This window comes from Oncorhynchus kisutch, linkage group LG27, assembly GCF_002021735.2.
Source record: "Oncorhynchus kisutch isolate 150728-3 linkage group LG27, Okis_V2, whole genome shotgun sequence".
In the NCBI taxonomy this organism is placed as follows: domain Eukaryota; kingdom Metazoa; phylum Chordata; class Actinopteri; order Salmoniformes; family Salmonidae; genus Oncorhynchus; species Oncorhynchus kisutch.
In genome coordinates, this window is record NC_034200.2 from 3,769,401 (window position 1) to 3,784,660 (window position 15,260).

The window sequence follows — 15,260 nt, forward strand, 5'->3', positions numbered from 1 at the left end:
ACAATAGTCTGAAATTAAAGCTAATGATTCAATGATAGTGTTTCAACCAACATGGTCGTAGACTGTTTCAACCAGTAGGATATTCATTTCAATCAACACTTACACACGCCACATTTGGATTTTTGGATTACAACAAGTCATTCATTATGACCAAATTATGTTTTCATAGAAAAACAAACATATTTTGTAACTTTTTGCCAAAGGTGACGTGGTGAAGGTGAATAAGGCTTTCGCTGGGCGGGTCAGGTTGCTTGGATACGCTGCCAACAACCTAAATGCTACCATGGAGATCTCAGGCCTCCGTAGCAACGACACAGGCACCTACCACTGCCAGGTTGTCGTGGGCGACAACTACGAGCGAGACGTATTGCCCCTTGTGGTCATGGGTGAGGAGTTTATACTGTAACTGACTGTATGTCGTTGTAATTGAAGTTTTCTCTCCGATTTAATACAGTATATCTTTATTTGCAACAATTACAAGAAGTACCTTCTTTGAATTCTTGAATTAGTGTGTTTGGTGAATCACTTCTCATTTTTACAGTTGTGGAGTAGAGTTCATCAATAGTGAAAAGCCTACTTATTGTATTTCTGAAAGCTCGACAAATCCATACGGTGGATAACCAAGCTCTTTGTCCCTTCCAAATGATCATTAATAGCATCTTAGAAACCTCAGTGTGAAAATGTGACCTTTTACTTAATGACCATTGGTCCTTCCCATTGAGTGTTGGGACAAAGCCTCCTTTATCTCATTCAACACTAATTACATTGATTCATCATATCAATATCACAATTACTTTCTCCAGACTTACTTTTCTGTGCTTCTGTTTGTGTTGTCATTACGGGTTCATATTAACAGACTAATAGTCCGTAACACTGTCATTAATATTAAGCACATGGATTGAATACCAATGACAAGTACCCTGTGACTGCTCTTCCATGAACTGCAGCTAAAAGAGCACAGCGGTTTTCTGTTTCGAATGGGAACGGTGAACCGATTTGGTTGCCGACCAGTGCACCTGTATAATCTGTCAGTTGGGCAATATCACGGACATCCGATATACTGCTGCAGAGGAGGGAACAAACATCTGCAGAGGAGGGAACCAACATCTGCAGAGGAGGGAACCAACATCTGCAGAGGAGGGAACCAACATCTGCAGAGGAGGGAACCAACATCTGCAGAGGAGGGAACAAACATCTGCAGAGGAGGGAACAAACATCTGCAGAGGAGGGAACCAACATCTGCAGAGGAGGGAACCAACATCTGCAGAGGAGGGAACCAACATCTGCAGAGGAGGGAACCAACATCTGCAGAGGAGGGAACCAACATCTGCAGAGGAGGGAACCAACATCTGCAGAGGAGGGAACCAACATCTGCAGAGGAGGGAACCAACATCTGCAGAGGAGGGAACCAACATCTGCAGAGGAGGGAACCAACATCTGCAGAGGAGGGAACCAACATCTGCAGAGGAGGGAACAAACATCTGCAGAGGAGGGAACAAACATCTGCAGAGGAGGGAACAAACATCTGCAGAGGAGGGAACAAACATCTGCAGAGGAGGGAACAAACATCTGCAGAGGAGGGAACAAACATCTGCAGAGGAGGGAACAAACATCTGCAGAGGAGGGAACAAAAGGGAGAAAAAACATCTTTCCACATTCCGATGTGAATATTAGCATAATCATTTAGTGTCTTACAATGCCACATGGAGAGTAACATTTCATTGGGTGACCTTCGCCAGTGAATGAACATCCTAATGATCTAATTGGTTGTACAAGCTCCCATCTGTTTGTCTGAGACAAATACACACTTGGCATCACAACCCAGACCTGTGTGTGGCTGTGTCGTATGCTGCTCAAATTGAGTGCTTGTTTTTTGTTGTTGTGAATACGTGTGCTGTATGTGTGTGTCCTTGAGGCGTTGATCAAGAAAGAGAAAAATACAAGCGAGGGGGAGAGAGAGAAAGAGAGAGAAGAAAGAGAATGTGTCTGTCAGTCACCTCACCTCTGTGTCTCTCCTCTCAGGTGTTGTGTTCCATTACCGGTCTCCTAGTGACCGTTACGCCCTCTCATTCGATGACGCCCAGTGGGTCTGTCAGGAGAACTCTGCCCTCATCGCCACGCCGGCCCAGCTGTGGGCAGTTTTCTACAATGGCTATGCAAACTGTGCTGCCGGATGGCTCTCTGACCAGACTGTCCGGTGGGCGCGCACACACACACACACACACACAGAGCTGACCCAGTCACTCCTGTCACATCCAACACTCGCTCACAATACAACGAAGACCGCATACTGTTTGGAGGACAGCCGTAGTTTGATATTTTGAACATCTGGTGCGAACACAGAGCCTAGTTTTCTGACTCTGATCCTATTAATATTATCTCCACAGCTATCCTATCCAGTCACCAGAGCGTGGTTGCTATGGACAACAGGAGTACTCGGCTGGTGTGAGGAATTATGGGAAGAGAGACCCTAATGAGCTGTTTGATGTCTACTGTTTCGCCGAGGAACTGGACGGTGAGACACACACACACACACACACACGCATGGCTGTACGCACGCACACACACACACAGGCAGACACACACAGAAACATCTCACTTCCACTCCTGACTCACTTTAATAAAATTGGCTTGTGAATTTGTAGGCTTGTGAAAGGACAATAAAGATATCTGAGTCAGAACCTCCTCTCTCTCGATTCCCCCCCCCCACCCACCTCTCTCTATCCAGGTGAGGTATTCCACTCATGGGTCCCAGGGCGTCTGACCCTATCCTCTGCCTCAGAACGCTGCATCTCCCTGGGGGGACAGTTGGCCACGGTGGGGCAGCTCTACCTGGCCTGGAAGGCTGGGCTGGACAGCTGTGCTCCAGGCTGGCTCTCTGACGGCAGTGTCCGCTACCCTATCACCCAGCCCAGGCAGGGCTGTGGAGGGGACCAGCCAGGGGTCTGGACCGTCGTTCTAAACACAAGTGAAACCACAACCAGCAGCGGATCTGCCAATGCTACGGACGCCACACCGCTCTATGATGCCTATTGCTACAGAGGTGAGAATGAAGTCCAGATCTGGAGTCCAAGAGTTCAGAGTTCATAGGTTACATTGTCAGTGTTAGGCTAAAATGGAAACTTCTCTTACACGAGTCACTGATAAACACAAAGTTCATAATGTAACATCACGATGATAAAACGTCCAAGGCCTTTCCTCCATTCACTGATTCAATTATTCTTAGAGTTGTAGCTACAGTATGACTTAACCATCTCTACTGAATCACCATGTCATTGAAATGGATGGTTTGTGAAGTAAGCATGACGATGCTGTTGCCCACCGTGACATGCTTTGCCAAGGACGTAACCATAGCAACACTGGTTAAGACAACCTAATAATTCTATGAGGAAGCTTTTGAGAATAATTTGATTCATGAGACCCACCGCTGTTGCAAACTACTATAGCATAGCTGGTCCCTTTTGTTAAGAATTATTCCTAAATTATGCAAAGAGTTATGGGATATTAGAATCCTCTTTATACAGTGGAAGTGCTGGATAGACTTGTAGGAAGTGGAAGAGCGCGTAAGAGAGAGGAGAGAGATGATTCATTAGACAGGAATGTATTGCACATACTGACCATGAACCGTCAGTCATTGTTCATTCATTGGGTTGTGACGTCTCCTGCACATGTATGCTCTTCAATTCCTCATGGTTTCATCAGGGAACGTAAAGAAGCCAGGCCCCATCTCTAAGATCTACGCGTCTCTGTGGAAGCCCTGGAGCTACCTGACCGGCCCCAGCGACACAGGCACTCCAGGAACAGACAGCCTTTCCCTGGCTACTGAGACCAGCAGCAGCCCCCCGACCACAGGTGGGTGTGGAGATGAATGGATAGATGTAGAGTAATGGGTTTTCAACATGGTTGAATGGCAAGAAGGTTTTTCTTATTCTGTGAATAATCCTCCCTTCTCTCCCATCTTCACAGGGAGCCGTAACCTTTCACCTTCTGGTGACCTCACACCTTCGACCTGGTCAGGATTGGTTGATCTGGAGGAAGAGGCCGGCTCTTGTAAGAAACTTGAACCACATCTAAAAGGATATTCTATTGCACATATTCCTTTTGACCAAAGCACCTGGTTTTGGATGCTTATTGTTACTGTAATTCAATGTGTTGATCTTCTCAGCTTCAGACCTCTGGTCCTCAGAGTCCTCTGAGGGGTATGTCACCCTGCAGCTGAGCCCAGGAGAGAGATCTCTAGCCTGGGGAGACCTGGGAGACATGGACCCTAACTCTGGAGTTTTCCTGAGACCTCCAGCCACCCCCAGCCACGGTCCAAGTTCTACCACACAGAAAGAGGAGTTATCAGCCCCCACTGACAGAAAGGTTGCTACATTTTTACAATATTGATTTATTACAAGTACTGTATCATCAGGGTACTTTGGCATACAGGCTCTTTGTGGCTCTAGTATTGTTAATTGTATTACAGTAAATTCATTGTATTGGCTGTATGGTGGTCTCTGTCTAAAGGTGATGGCCAAGATAGTGAAGTCCATGTGGAAGCCGTGGAACTACCTGGCAGGGGTGACAGAAGGTACCCCAGGAAGAGGCAGTCCAGAGGTGGAGAGAAGGGGAACTACGGGGGGGACTGAGAGCGGGACTGTGCCCACCGGTTCTCCTGGCTCTCCTGCTCCAGGTTAGTGCGGACTTTTTGCTTTATTTTGGTTGTGATACTGAGACAAACAAGTAGAGAGAAAGAAAAGAGAGAAAGAGACACTGTGTTTGTGAGTGTGTGCTTGCATGTTAGTCTGGGTCAGAAACTGTTTTACTGCCCTTTTCAGTAGTCTAAGCTTCATTAATACAGATATGTTCTCTGGCCCCATTCAACTCATGTTTAACAGAGAAAGGAGCCTTAGGCATTGTTGTCTGCATTATTTAAGCCTTTTCTTCTAATGAAGGGTTTTCTGGGATGGTAAAACTATAAAACATTAAAGAAATAGAGGCACAATAGAAGACAAAGGCTTAGAGGTATTGGTTTTGTATCTCTGGGAGCACAGTGTATACACGATATGCTCTCCGCTATGCTCTGGCAGGATCTCTCGCTCTCTCGTTCTTCTTACAGCTCCTGCCCCTTCCCTCTTCTCCTTCCTTCTCTATCCTATCTCTCCCACTGCCTCCTCTAACTCCTCTAAAACCTGCAGGTTTACTCTCATGGGGTCATGGGTGGTGGGATAGCTTAGGGCTGGGGGAACTAGATGATATACCAACCACTGGTGAGCCCTCGTCCTCCCCAGCCCGGCTCACCTCTACCCCAGCCTCAGAGAGCCAGTCCGCTGCCTCCTCCTCCACCCCTGGAGGACGGGAGGCTGTCCCAGACACCACTCAGCCCAAAGGGGGGACGTTGGTACGTGTGGCCCCATCAAAAGTTGAGATCTCGCCCCAGCCGGATTATATTCCCACTAGAGCAGATGGCCTGGCCAGTGTTAGGAGAGAGAGAGTGATGGGGAAAGAGGAGGGGAGTGCTGAGGGGGCCTCCGAAGAGGCGAGAGGGAAGATCCAGTTCACATCCAACGAGAGAACCACAAGGAAGGAGCAGTCAGGAGCCAGTCGCAGCACAACTCAACCACCAGTCAGCAGCTCCCCTGCTGGGTCAGACAGCAGAGACTCTTCCCCTCCATCCAGACCAGGTACTGGAGCTCTAGCCCCTCCACCCACAGCCTCAGTCATCCAGGGAAGCTCCAAGGAGGCCTCATTGTCCCTCTCCTGGGTCTCAGTGGAGAGATCTGGAGAGCAGGGAGGTGAGGGTCCAGAAAGTGGGCCCTTGGCGCTGCCCTCCGGACCCCCAGTGGAAGAAGATACAGCCTGGTCTCACGCACTGGGCTCTGGTTTGCCTAGCAACCTGGGCGAGGAGGGTGGCAGGAGTGCAGGATTCAACCGGAGCAACAGAACTTTGGGCTCAGCTGGTAAGTTCTGTCTGCCTGTAGACCATGGTGCTTACAACACCAAGGGTTGTGGGTTTGATTCTTGTTGGGGCCACCCATACAACAAATGAATTTGTGATGTCTGGACATTAATCATTAAATGTGAAGACTTATTTATATCAAATCAGTGCTCCTAGGTTTAAATATTACGTGATTAAACAAATCATGTAAACATTAATTTCACAAGGAAGTCGGGGCACCACAGAAACTGTTTTCTGAATATAACTCTACAGATATTTTCATATCTGATCAATTAGTCTTCTATTAATGAATTATTAATTGTTACCTCATCAGTTCTCATTACTGAACATCGCAAACTCTTGGATATCTGCACCAACCCTAAGTTTCCATAATGAATCAGCAATATACAAATTGGCTTAATTATTTGTTTGCTAACTAACTAATGACAGAAATACTTAACAAACAAACAGTAGATATTGGTTACTAACAATGATAGAAAAGTCCCTAGTGGGCTAAGCCGATATGACGGCTTGGTAGACAAAGGAAAGGGGTGGGGACTGAGAAAGAGCGGGAAAGACAAAATGGATTCACTACACACAGTGGATAATTATAATCATTGAAATGCTAATCCTTTGTACATGAACGGCCGATCATTCGAGAATAATTGCAATGTATATATTTCTGCTCGTATGTCTTTGTTGTCTTCTCTGTTGAAATCCTCAATCATCCTGTAGAGTTCATTAGAGTCTCTGGTTAACTTTCCCAGAAGTCACAATGTCTTTCATGGTTGTCGGTGGTTATAATGGATACTTCAGAGTACCATTCGGAAATGTTCTCAAAGAATAGATGCTTCAGCGGTTGTCTGTATTCTCGTTCTAGACTTACTTAATTTCTAGCTGCAGACTAGTAATTATGCGTCTAGAATTTGCTCCTGTAGTGATCGATAGTCTCAGAGTTGAACCATTTCCAGCCGTGTAGCCAAAACTACAGCTGTATGGTCTATAGAATTGTAGCCATTCCAATGTGGGAACTCTGTCCCGGCGTTCTCTAACTTAATGTATATCTTGTAGGATGGTGTTTTATACTTGTGATCAAATCAAATCAAATGTATTTATATAGCCCTTCGTACATCAGCTGATATCTCAAAGTGCTGTACAGAAACCCAGCCTAAAACCCCAAACAGCAAGCAATGCAGGTGTAGTAGCACGGTGGCTAGAAAAAACTCCCTAGAAAGGCCAAAACCTAGGAAGAAACCTAGAGAGGAACCAGGCTATGTGGGGTGGCCAGTCCTCTTCTGGCTGTGCTGGGTGGAGATTATAACAGAACATGGCCAAGATGTTCAAATGTTCATAAATGACCAGCATGGTCGAATAATAATAAGGCAGAACAGTTGAAACTGGAGCAGCAGCATGGCCAGGTGGACTGGGGACAGCAAGGAGTCATCATGTCAGGTAGTCCTGGGGCATGGTCCTAGGGCGCAGGTCAGTTGAAACTGGAGCAGCAGCATGGCCAGGTGGACTGGGGACAGCAAGGAGGCATCATGTCAGGTAGTCCTGGGACATGGTCCTAGGGCTCAGGTCCTCCGAGAGAGAGAAAGAAAGAGAGAAGGAGAGAATTAGAGAATGCACACTTAGATTCACACAGGACACCGAATAGGACAGGAGAAGTACTCCAGATATAACAAACTGACCCTAGCCCCCCGACACATAAACTACTGCAGCATAAATACTGGAGGCTGAGACAGGAGGGGTCAGGAGACACTGTGGCCCCATCCGAGGACACCCCCGGACATGGCCAAACAGGAAGGATATAACCCCACCCACTTTGCCAAAGCACAGCCCCCACACCACTAAAGGGATATCTTCAACCACCAACTTACCCTCCTGAGACAAGGCTAAGTATAGCCCACAAAGATCTCCGCCACGGCACAACCCAAGGGGGGGACGCCAACCAAGACAGGATGACCACAACAGTGAATACACCCACTCAGGTGACGCACCCCTGACTAGTTCAGCTTTATATGAAAATCCATACTCTGATTTAGAAGGTTAACATGACATTACATCTTTTCACAAATAGTTTCATGTTTAATCACATACGTTTCACAATATTTAAATGTAAACCTTAAAAGATACAGTTATGTGTGTTTCCTGTCCTTCATGAGATCACAAAATGTAACACACTTGACATGACTGTCCCTTAAGAGTCCACGGACCATTCCCACATTCTCAAAAGTAGAAATATTGTTTAGTTCTCCCATTTTGGGGATTAGGAGTTTTAAACTAAGAGAAGCTCTTTGTTCTGGTACTCTCTCCCTCAATACTGCATGGCAGTTTCTACCAGGTATTTATGACCTATCGTAAAGTCATAAAACTTGCGGTGGGGAGAGTGAGAGAGGTGGGAAGCCACGATATACACCCCCAAAGGGCCATGTCGTGACATATGCATGCACGGCAGTAAGTCGCTTTGGATAAAGGCGTCTGCTAAATGGCATATTATCATGATTAATATTCATATAATTATTACTATTATTATATTTTATTTTTTATCAACAAAATTACACGCAAAGCTGAACAAAACACCAACATTTTCCCATGTCTGTCCATCATGACCTCAGTCAATGTGATCTCTGTACAATCCTCGCGGTTGTTTCTTCGCTGATGTTATTCAATCTGCTTTTCAATTCAGAGATAATACCGTGTTGCGTTTCGACCTACAATACACCTCGTACCAGACCCATGCTGTATGTAGTCCAACTAGGGACTAGGAAGGTAGTCATGCCTCCATTGATACCTGGTTTAGCTGTCTAATCTGATTAAGTTCCCAGGCAGGTTTGTGTTTTGTAAATCTAGCACCTGCTTTAGTGTCTCTCTCTCCAGAGCTATTTCTCACCTGATAATGAATGAGGCTTGTAGCTGGACATAACCTCTCCCTTAGGCATTCCTGCACTACACATTTCTGTGGTGATTTATTTTTGCTCTCTTAGCATCGGTTCATGTTGTCAACAGTGCTAGATATCAAGGACTTATACAGTACCAGTCAAAAGTTTTGGACACACCTACTCATTCAAGGGTTTTTCTTTATTTTTACTATATTCTACATTGTAGAATAATAGTGAAGACATCAACACTATGGAATAACACATGGAATCATGTAGTAACCCCAAAAATGATTTAAATGTATTTAAATACATGTAATTTTGTCCTTGAAACATTACATTTAAATACTGTATAATTCCATTGATTCCTATAGAGGAATGCTCCTCTGGGAAGTGACAATATGGCCGACCGGTGGCTGCAAAACCTCTCAATGGCCATTACATAGCATTAGCATTCTAGGGTTTATAAACATCACTGGTAGATATGCTGTGTGTTCCTCAGAACCTGAGATGTGATGAGTAAATGTGTAACCAAAGACTTTGGGTTATAACAGTGAATAGTATTGACAGGGACTTCAGAGAATGTTATGTGGTGTTGTTCATTGAGTTGATAGCCTCTGGAGGTAAAGAAAGCATTGGGCCACTTGACTGACCCTGTATTAACCCCTTATTTCCATCCCATACAGTACATTAGCAGCCCCATTGCACAAACAGAAAAAATCTATTGAGGAGCTCATGGGATACTGGGTCTCGCTCTCTCTCTCTGTGTGTTCTGTCTGAGTAGAGAGGTGGCTAATGTTTGTTTTTGCTGACTGGATCAGAGTGGACCTCATCAGGCTGTGTAATCAATAAGGGGCTGCAGGAGAGGCTGCTCATGTTTTATATACAAGCCTCAAGGGCCCTTCTCTCTCTCTATCACATCCTCCTTTACCTCTTTCTCACATTCTCTCCTTCTCTATCTCAACCTATTCCCCTCTCACTCACTCAACCTTTCACCTCTTTCTAGCTCTCTGTTTCTCTCCTTCTCCCTCTCAACCTATTCCCCTCTCACTCACTCAACCTTTCACCTCTCTTTCTCACCCACTCTCTCTCACGCCCTTACCGCTCTCTTTCCTTCGCTCTCCATTTCTCTATCCCTCTCCCTTCTCTCACTGTGGCAAGGAATGAGCAAGAGTTGCATCAAGAGCTGTAGGCCAAAACAAGCAGCTTCTCTGAGTCGTTTGGTCTGTTTGTCTATTGGTGTGCTGTTTTGGTGCATATGTCTTGGTGTCAGGCGCAAGGTGAAGGCATAGCCTGTCAGCTCATTCTCTGCCCTGTTGATTTCTCTGCTCCACTCACTTTAATGAACAACCAGCCACTGTAGGCTCATCTGTGTTACACACACACACCAAAGTATTTTATTGGTCCTCTGGCTATTAGAAAGGCTCCAAACAGTGATGTTTGTGATGGCTAGTCCTGACCTTGACTGTTAGAACAATATACTAGTGGCACGGTAGCAGCAACACATCGCTAGCCTTAGCACCTGACCTCAGCAAGAAATTGACCTGAGAAGGATAAACACAGTGGGTCAAAAATACATCTATAATCCAAAGCGTACAGTAGCACTGGGAAAGGGACAAGAGGATACCTAGTTTGTGGTACAACTGAATGGATTTGAACCCAACCAGAGGCAGAACGACAGCTGGACAGAAGTGATGACTATGTTCATAGAACATATCAAGGATTTACTTTGCTCAGTTCCTGTGGTTTTACTCCTGTTAGATGTTGCGTTCATCTGTCTAGTATTGTTGGCCTAAACGAATAGCCAGCATGATGATTATTGTGAGGATGTCTTTAAGAGACGTGTGCTATGTAGAAGATGGAATCAGGCTACAGGCTAATCATAACCTGGGTCAAAGCTGGGCGATATGGACAAGGATGCTGTAGCTATCAATTGTCCCATTTAACAATCACCTATATTAGCAAACGTATTTTCATTCAAACTTCACATTTCTCTAGTGAAGGCTACTTATCATAATGAACGATTTCAGAAAAATGCCCACGATAAGTGGTCGGTGTAGTCGGTGTCAATCATTTTCGGTGTATTGTCCCAGCTCTAGCCTAGGTATTCATTTTTATCCTCTGTGTGATGGGTAAACACACACACGCATGGTACACACAATCACGTAGACACACTCTGTCTCTTATACACACACACACGCATGTGCGCATTATACACACACACACACACACACACCCACAAGATTTTGCTGTCTACATTCTCTACCGTTCGTTCCAATATATCATGATTGTGTTGTATCATAATTCATATCAGCAGTTTAAGTGATGAGCTATTTAGCCTCAGACATAATGAGACAAGATGGAAATTAGCATAAATATAATGCAAATTCAAATCACTTTGATTATACACACACACGCACTCACACACACACAATGTAAGGAAGAACACACACACACACACATACACGCATAGATCCACACACTCCTAGGTGTCAGAGGGCGGGAACAGAACATTCTTAGCGGGTGAGTCGGCACCTTCAAAGACCTCAAGGTTCCTTAACGAGCCACTTATGGGACAACCAGGCGTCATGGCGACCGTTGATATGGAAATGATTAATTATCCTGTGAACAATGATTGGCTGAATTATAGGGGGGCCTGAGAGATCAGTAGGTGGTCTGTTCCTTTCTCTATTCTTCATACCACATCTGAAGTTCTTTCTTTGCCAAGGATCACTTTCCATATGGTAACCATGACAACAGAGACAAGGAGAAAGATGGTTGAAGTTTGGGTCTAGACATAGTGTCTTTCAGAAGAAACAGGAAAATATATCTTTATGTAGAAGCATTAGTTAAAGTTATGATGATGCCCACACTACCACCATTACTCCAGAATGGTTGTGTATACAGATCATGACTGTTCACTACCACCCTCAACTCCCATCACTACTCTATCCACAATGCACTGTGTGAATGTGCTCCTGCGGTGTGGTTGGTTGACTGTCCTTCCTGGTGCCAGTGGTGTTTTAACCCAGTAGCAGCAGACTCGGCAGAGCACTGTGGTTACGTTCCACTTCCCTGCCTGTTCTGTGGAGTTGAGGTCAATGGATTTGGAAGAGAGCGAGGGAGAGAGCTGCATGAACTGCATGGCTCAGTAATTTTACGTAGAGGTGTGTGTGTGTGTACTGTGAAGGCTATGAGCCTATATACTGTACAGATTAGAGAAAGAGAAACAAATCTATATGAGAAGGAGAGAAAGGGGTGGATCAGAAGTGTATGTGTTCTTGGCAACGTTTAGTTGCTGCTAGATGCATTGATGTACTCTTGAGGATGGTCAGTGTAAAAAAAGTGTCCTGCCCTCCAGTCTAAGGATATCTCAATACCTTATATCTGACAACAGCAGGGCAAAAACATAGATCTAAATGCACACTGTTTGACCGCAACCGTACTGCCTTAGGGAATTGCTGCACCTCGTCTGGTTGTGCTTAGACAGCTAAACCAGGTGTCTTGCTTATCGCTGAAATTAGAATAAAAGCTGGTCATTTCAGCTGCACTGCCCTCCCTCTCTTTCAGGAAGATATCCAGGAGATGCTAACTTCTCCTGCACTGCCCTCCCTCTCTTTCAGGAAGATATCCAGGAGATGCTAACTTCTCCTGCACTGCCCTCCCTCTCTTTCAGGAAGATATCCAGGAGATGCTAACTTCAGCTGCACTGCCCTCCCTCTCTTTCAGGAAGATATCCAGGAGATGCTAACTTCTCCTGTGCTGCCCTCCCTCTCTTTCAGGAAGATATCCAGGAGATGCTAACTTCTCCTGCACTGCCCTCCCTCTCTTTCAGGAAGATATCCAGGAGATGCTAACTTCTCCTGTGCTGCCCTCCCTCTCTTTCAGGAAGATATCCAGGAGATGCTAACTTCAGCTGCGCTGCCCTCCCTCTCTTTCAGGAAGATATCCAGGAGATGCTAACTTCTCCTGCACTGCCCTCGCTCTCTTTCAGGAAGATATCCAGGAGATGCTAACTTCTCCTGTGCTGCCCTCCCTCTCTTTCAGGAAGATATCCAGGAGATGCTAACTTCTCCTGCACTGCCCTCCCTCTCTTTCAGGAAGATATCCAGGAGATGCTAACTTCAGCTGCACTGCCCTCCCTCTCTTTCAGGAAGATATCCAGGAGATGCTAACTTCAGCTGCACTGCCCTCCCTCTCTTTCAGGAAGATATCCAGGAGATGCTAACTTCTCCTGCACTGCCCTCCCTCTCTTTCAGGAAGATATCCAGGAGATGATAACTTCAGCTGCACTGCCCTCCCTCTCTTTCAGGAAGATATCCAGGAGATGCTAACTTCTCCTGTGCTGCCCTCACTCTCTTTCAGGAAGATATCCAGGAGATGCTAACTTCTCCTGTGCTTTACTATCTCCAAGGAGATGCTAACTTCTCCTGTGCTTTACTATCTCCAAGGGGATGCTAACTTCTCTTGTGCTTTACTATCTCCAAGGGGATGCTAACATCTCCTGTGCTTTACTATCTCCAAGGGGATGCTAACTTCTCCTGTGCTTTACTATATCCAAGGGGATGCTAACATCTCTTGTGCTTTACTATCTCCAAGGGGATGCTAACATCTCCTGTGCTTTACTATCTCCAAGGGGATGCTAACTTCTCCTGTGCTTTACTATATCCAAGGGGATGCTAACATCTCCTGTGCTTTACTATCTCCAAGGAGATGCTAACTTCTCCTGTGCTTTACTATTGGCTTTACTATCTCCAAGGGGACTCGGATGACGGCTACTCTTTCATATCGAGTCAAGTCGTTTTCACCAAAATGCGTTGTCCCCCCATAGAGTCAAGAAGCTGTGTTTAAATCGTGACAGTACGCCAAAGTGTGGACTGAGGACTGTGTCCTCTCTGAGGACTGTGTGTCCTCTCTGAGGAGTGAGGACTGTGTGTCCTCTCTGAGGACTGAGGTCTGTCCGAGAATCACAAGTCTTGCATGCATCTAAAAATGAACAAAAAATCTCTTAATTCTCCATCATCTAATCCCCCCCCCCCTTCCTCTCTCTCAGGTGTGGGGGAGCCCTGTGTGACCAACCCATGTCTGCATGGAGGGCAGTGTGTGCCTCAGGGCAAGGGCTACAGCTGCTACTGCCCACAAGGCTTCACGGGGGAGAACTGTGAGATCGGTGAGTTTACAATACACACACACACACCCACACATATGGACACATGCATGTGTATGTATTTGTGTGTAACTGAGTCTTAAAATATATTAGTGGTAGGTCTAAGGTCAAGTTCTCCATCACCCTTTAGACAGGGGTTTGGGGGTTAGAGGTTAGAGGCTAGGGGTCAGAAGTATTGTTGTGGTTGTCAAGGTCAATCTCCTCTCTGTGCCTGCTGGCTCTCACTTGGATGGCTTTGTTACACACACACAATGAAAGGTTCGATCAGGAACACCAACTAAACCAAATCCTGTTGTTTACCAGTGTGTGTGTGGTGACTTCTGACTTTAGTTTACAGCAACTGTCTGAATACTGTCAGGACATGAACTACTTTAGGTAGTAACTACTTTAGGTAGTAACGTGTTGGCTATGAATCTCAGTGACTTTCTCCCATAAGGTTGACTAACATCTCTACCTCAGCCCTGACCCAGACTCACAAACCCTGCAGGATCATCTCCCATCTTACAGCAACAGGGCGGCAGGTTGCCTAGTGGTTAGAGCATTGGGCCAGTAACTGAAAGGATGCTGGCAACTGACAAGGCTCTGTCGATGTGCCCTTGAGCAAGCCACTTAACCCTCATTGCTCTGGATAAGAGCGTCTGCTAAATGACTAAAATGTCAATGTAAATACCCGTGAGATGAGACAGCGCCAGACATTCATTGTATTTACCTGTCTGCTGTGGTGAGGAGGTACACTACATGACCAAAAGTATGTGGACACCTGCTCGTTGAACATCTCATTCCAAAATCATGAGCATTAATACGGAGTTGGGCCCCCCTTTCCTGATGAAACAGCCTCCACTCTTCTGGGAAGGCTTTCCACTAGATGTTGGAACATTGCTGCGGGGACTTGCTTCCATTCAGCCACAAGAGCATTAGTGAGGTTGGGTGGTTAGGCCTGGATCGCAGTCGGTGTTCCAATTTATCTCAACGTTTTTCGATGGGGTTGAGGTCAGGGCTGTGTGCAGGCCAGTCAAGTTCTTCCACACCAATCTCGACAAACCATTTCTGTATGGACCTCGCTTTGTGCACATGGACATTGTCATGCTGAAACAGGAAAGGGCCTTCCCCAAACTGTTGCCACAACGTTGGAAGCACAGAATCGTCTAGAATGTCATTGTATGCTGTAGCATTGTGATTTCCCTTCACTGGTACTAAGTGACCTAGTCTGAACCATGAAAAACAGCCCCAGACTATTATTCCTCCTAAACCAAAACTTCACAGTTGGCACTATGCATTTCGGCAGGTGCTCTTA

At 45.8% G+C, this 15,260-nt stretch overlaps 1 protein-coding gene across 3 annotated transcripts in view; it reads left to right on the forward strand.

Annotated features, from left to right (window-relative positions):
- Positions 1–15,260, forward strand: part of LOC109871611 (neurocan core protein) — an 80,672-nt gene that overhangs the window by 30,467 nt on the left and 34,945 nt on the right. For 2 of the 3 annotated variants that reach the window (XM_031807268.1, XM_031807269.1), the window contains exons 4-13: positions 204–386; positions 2,023–2,197; positions 2,388–2,515; positions 2,729–3,043; positions 3,703–3,852; positions 3,967–4,050; positions 4,166–4,365; positions 4,510–4,675; positions 5,181–5,942; positions 13,853–13,969. In XM_031807268.1, the coding sequence (XP_031663128.1) occupies positions 204–386; positions 2,023–2,197; positions 2,388–2,515; positions 2,729–3,043; positions 3,703–3,852; positions 3,967–4,050; positions 4,166–4,365; positions 4,510–4,675; positions 5,181–5,942; positions 13,853–13,969 (2,280 nt within the window). The remainder of the gene's footprint in view (positions 1–203; positions 387–2,022; positions 2,198–2,387; positions 2,516–2,728; positions 3,044–3,702; positions 3,853–3,966; positions 4,051–4,165; positions 4,366–4,509; positions 4,676–5,180; positions 5,943–13,852; positions 13,970–15,260) is intronic. The other variant, XM_031807270.1, reaches the window with a different exon arrangement.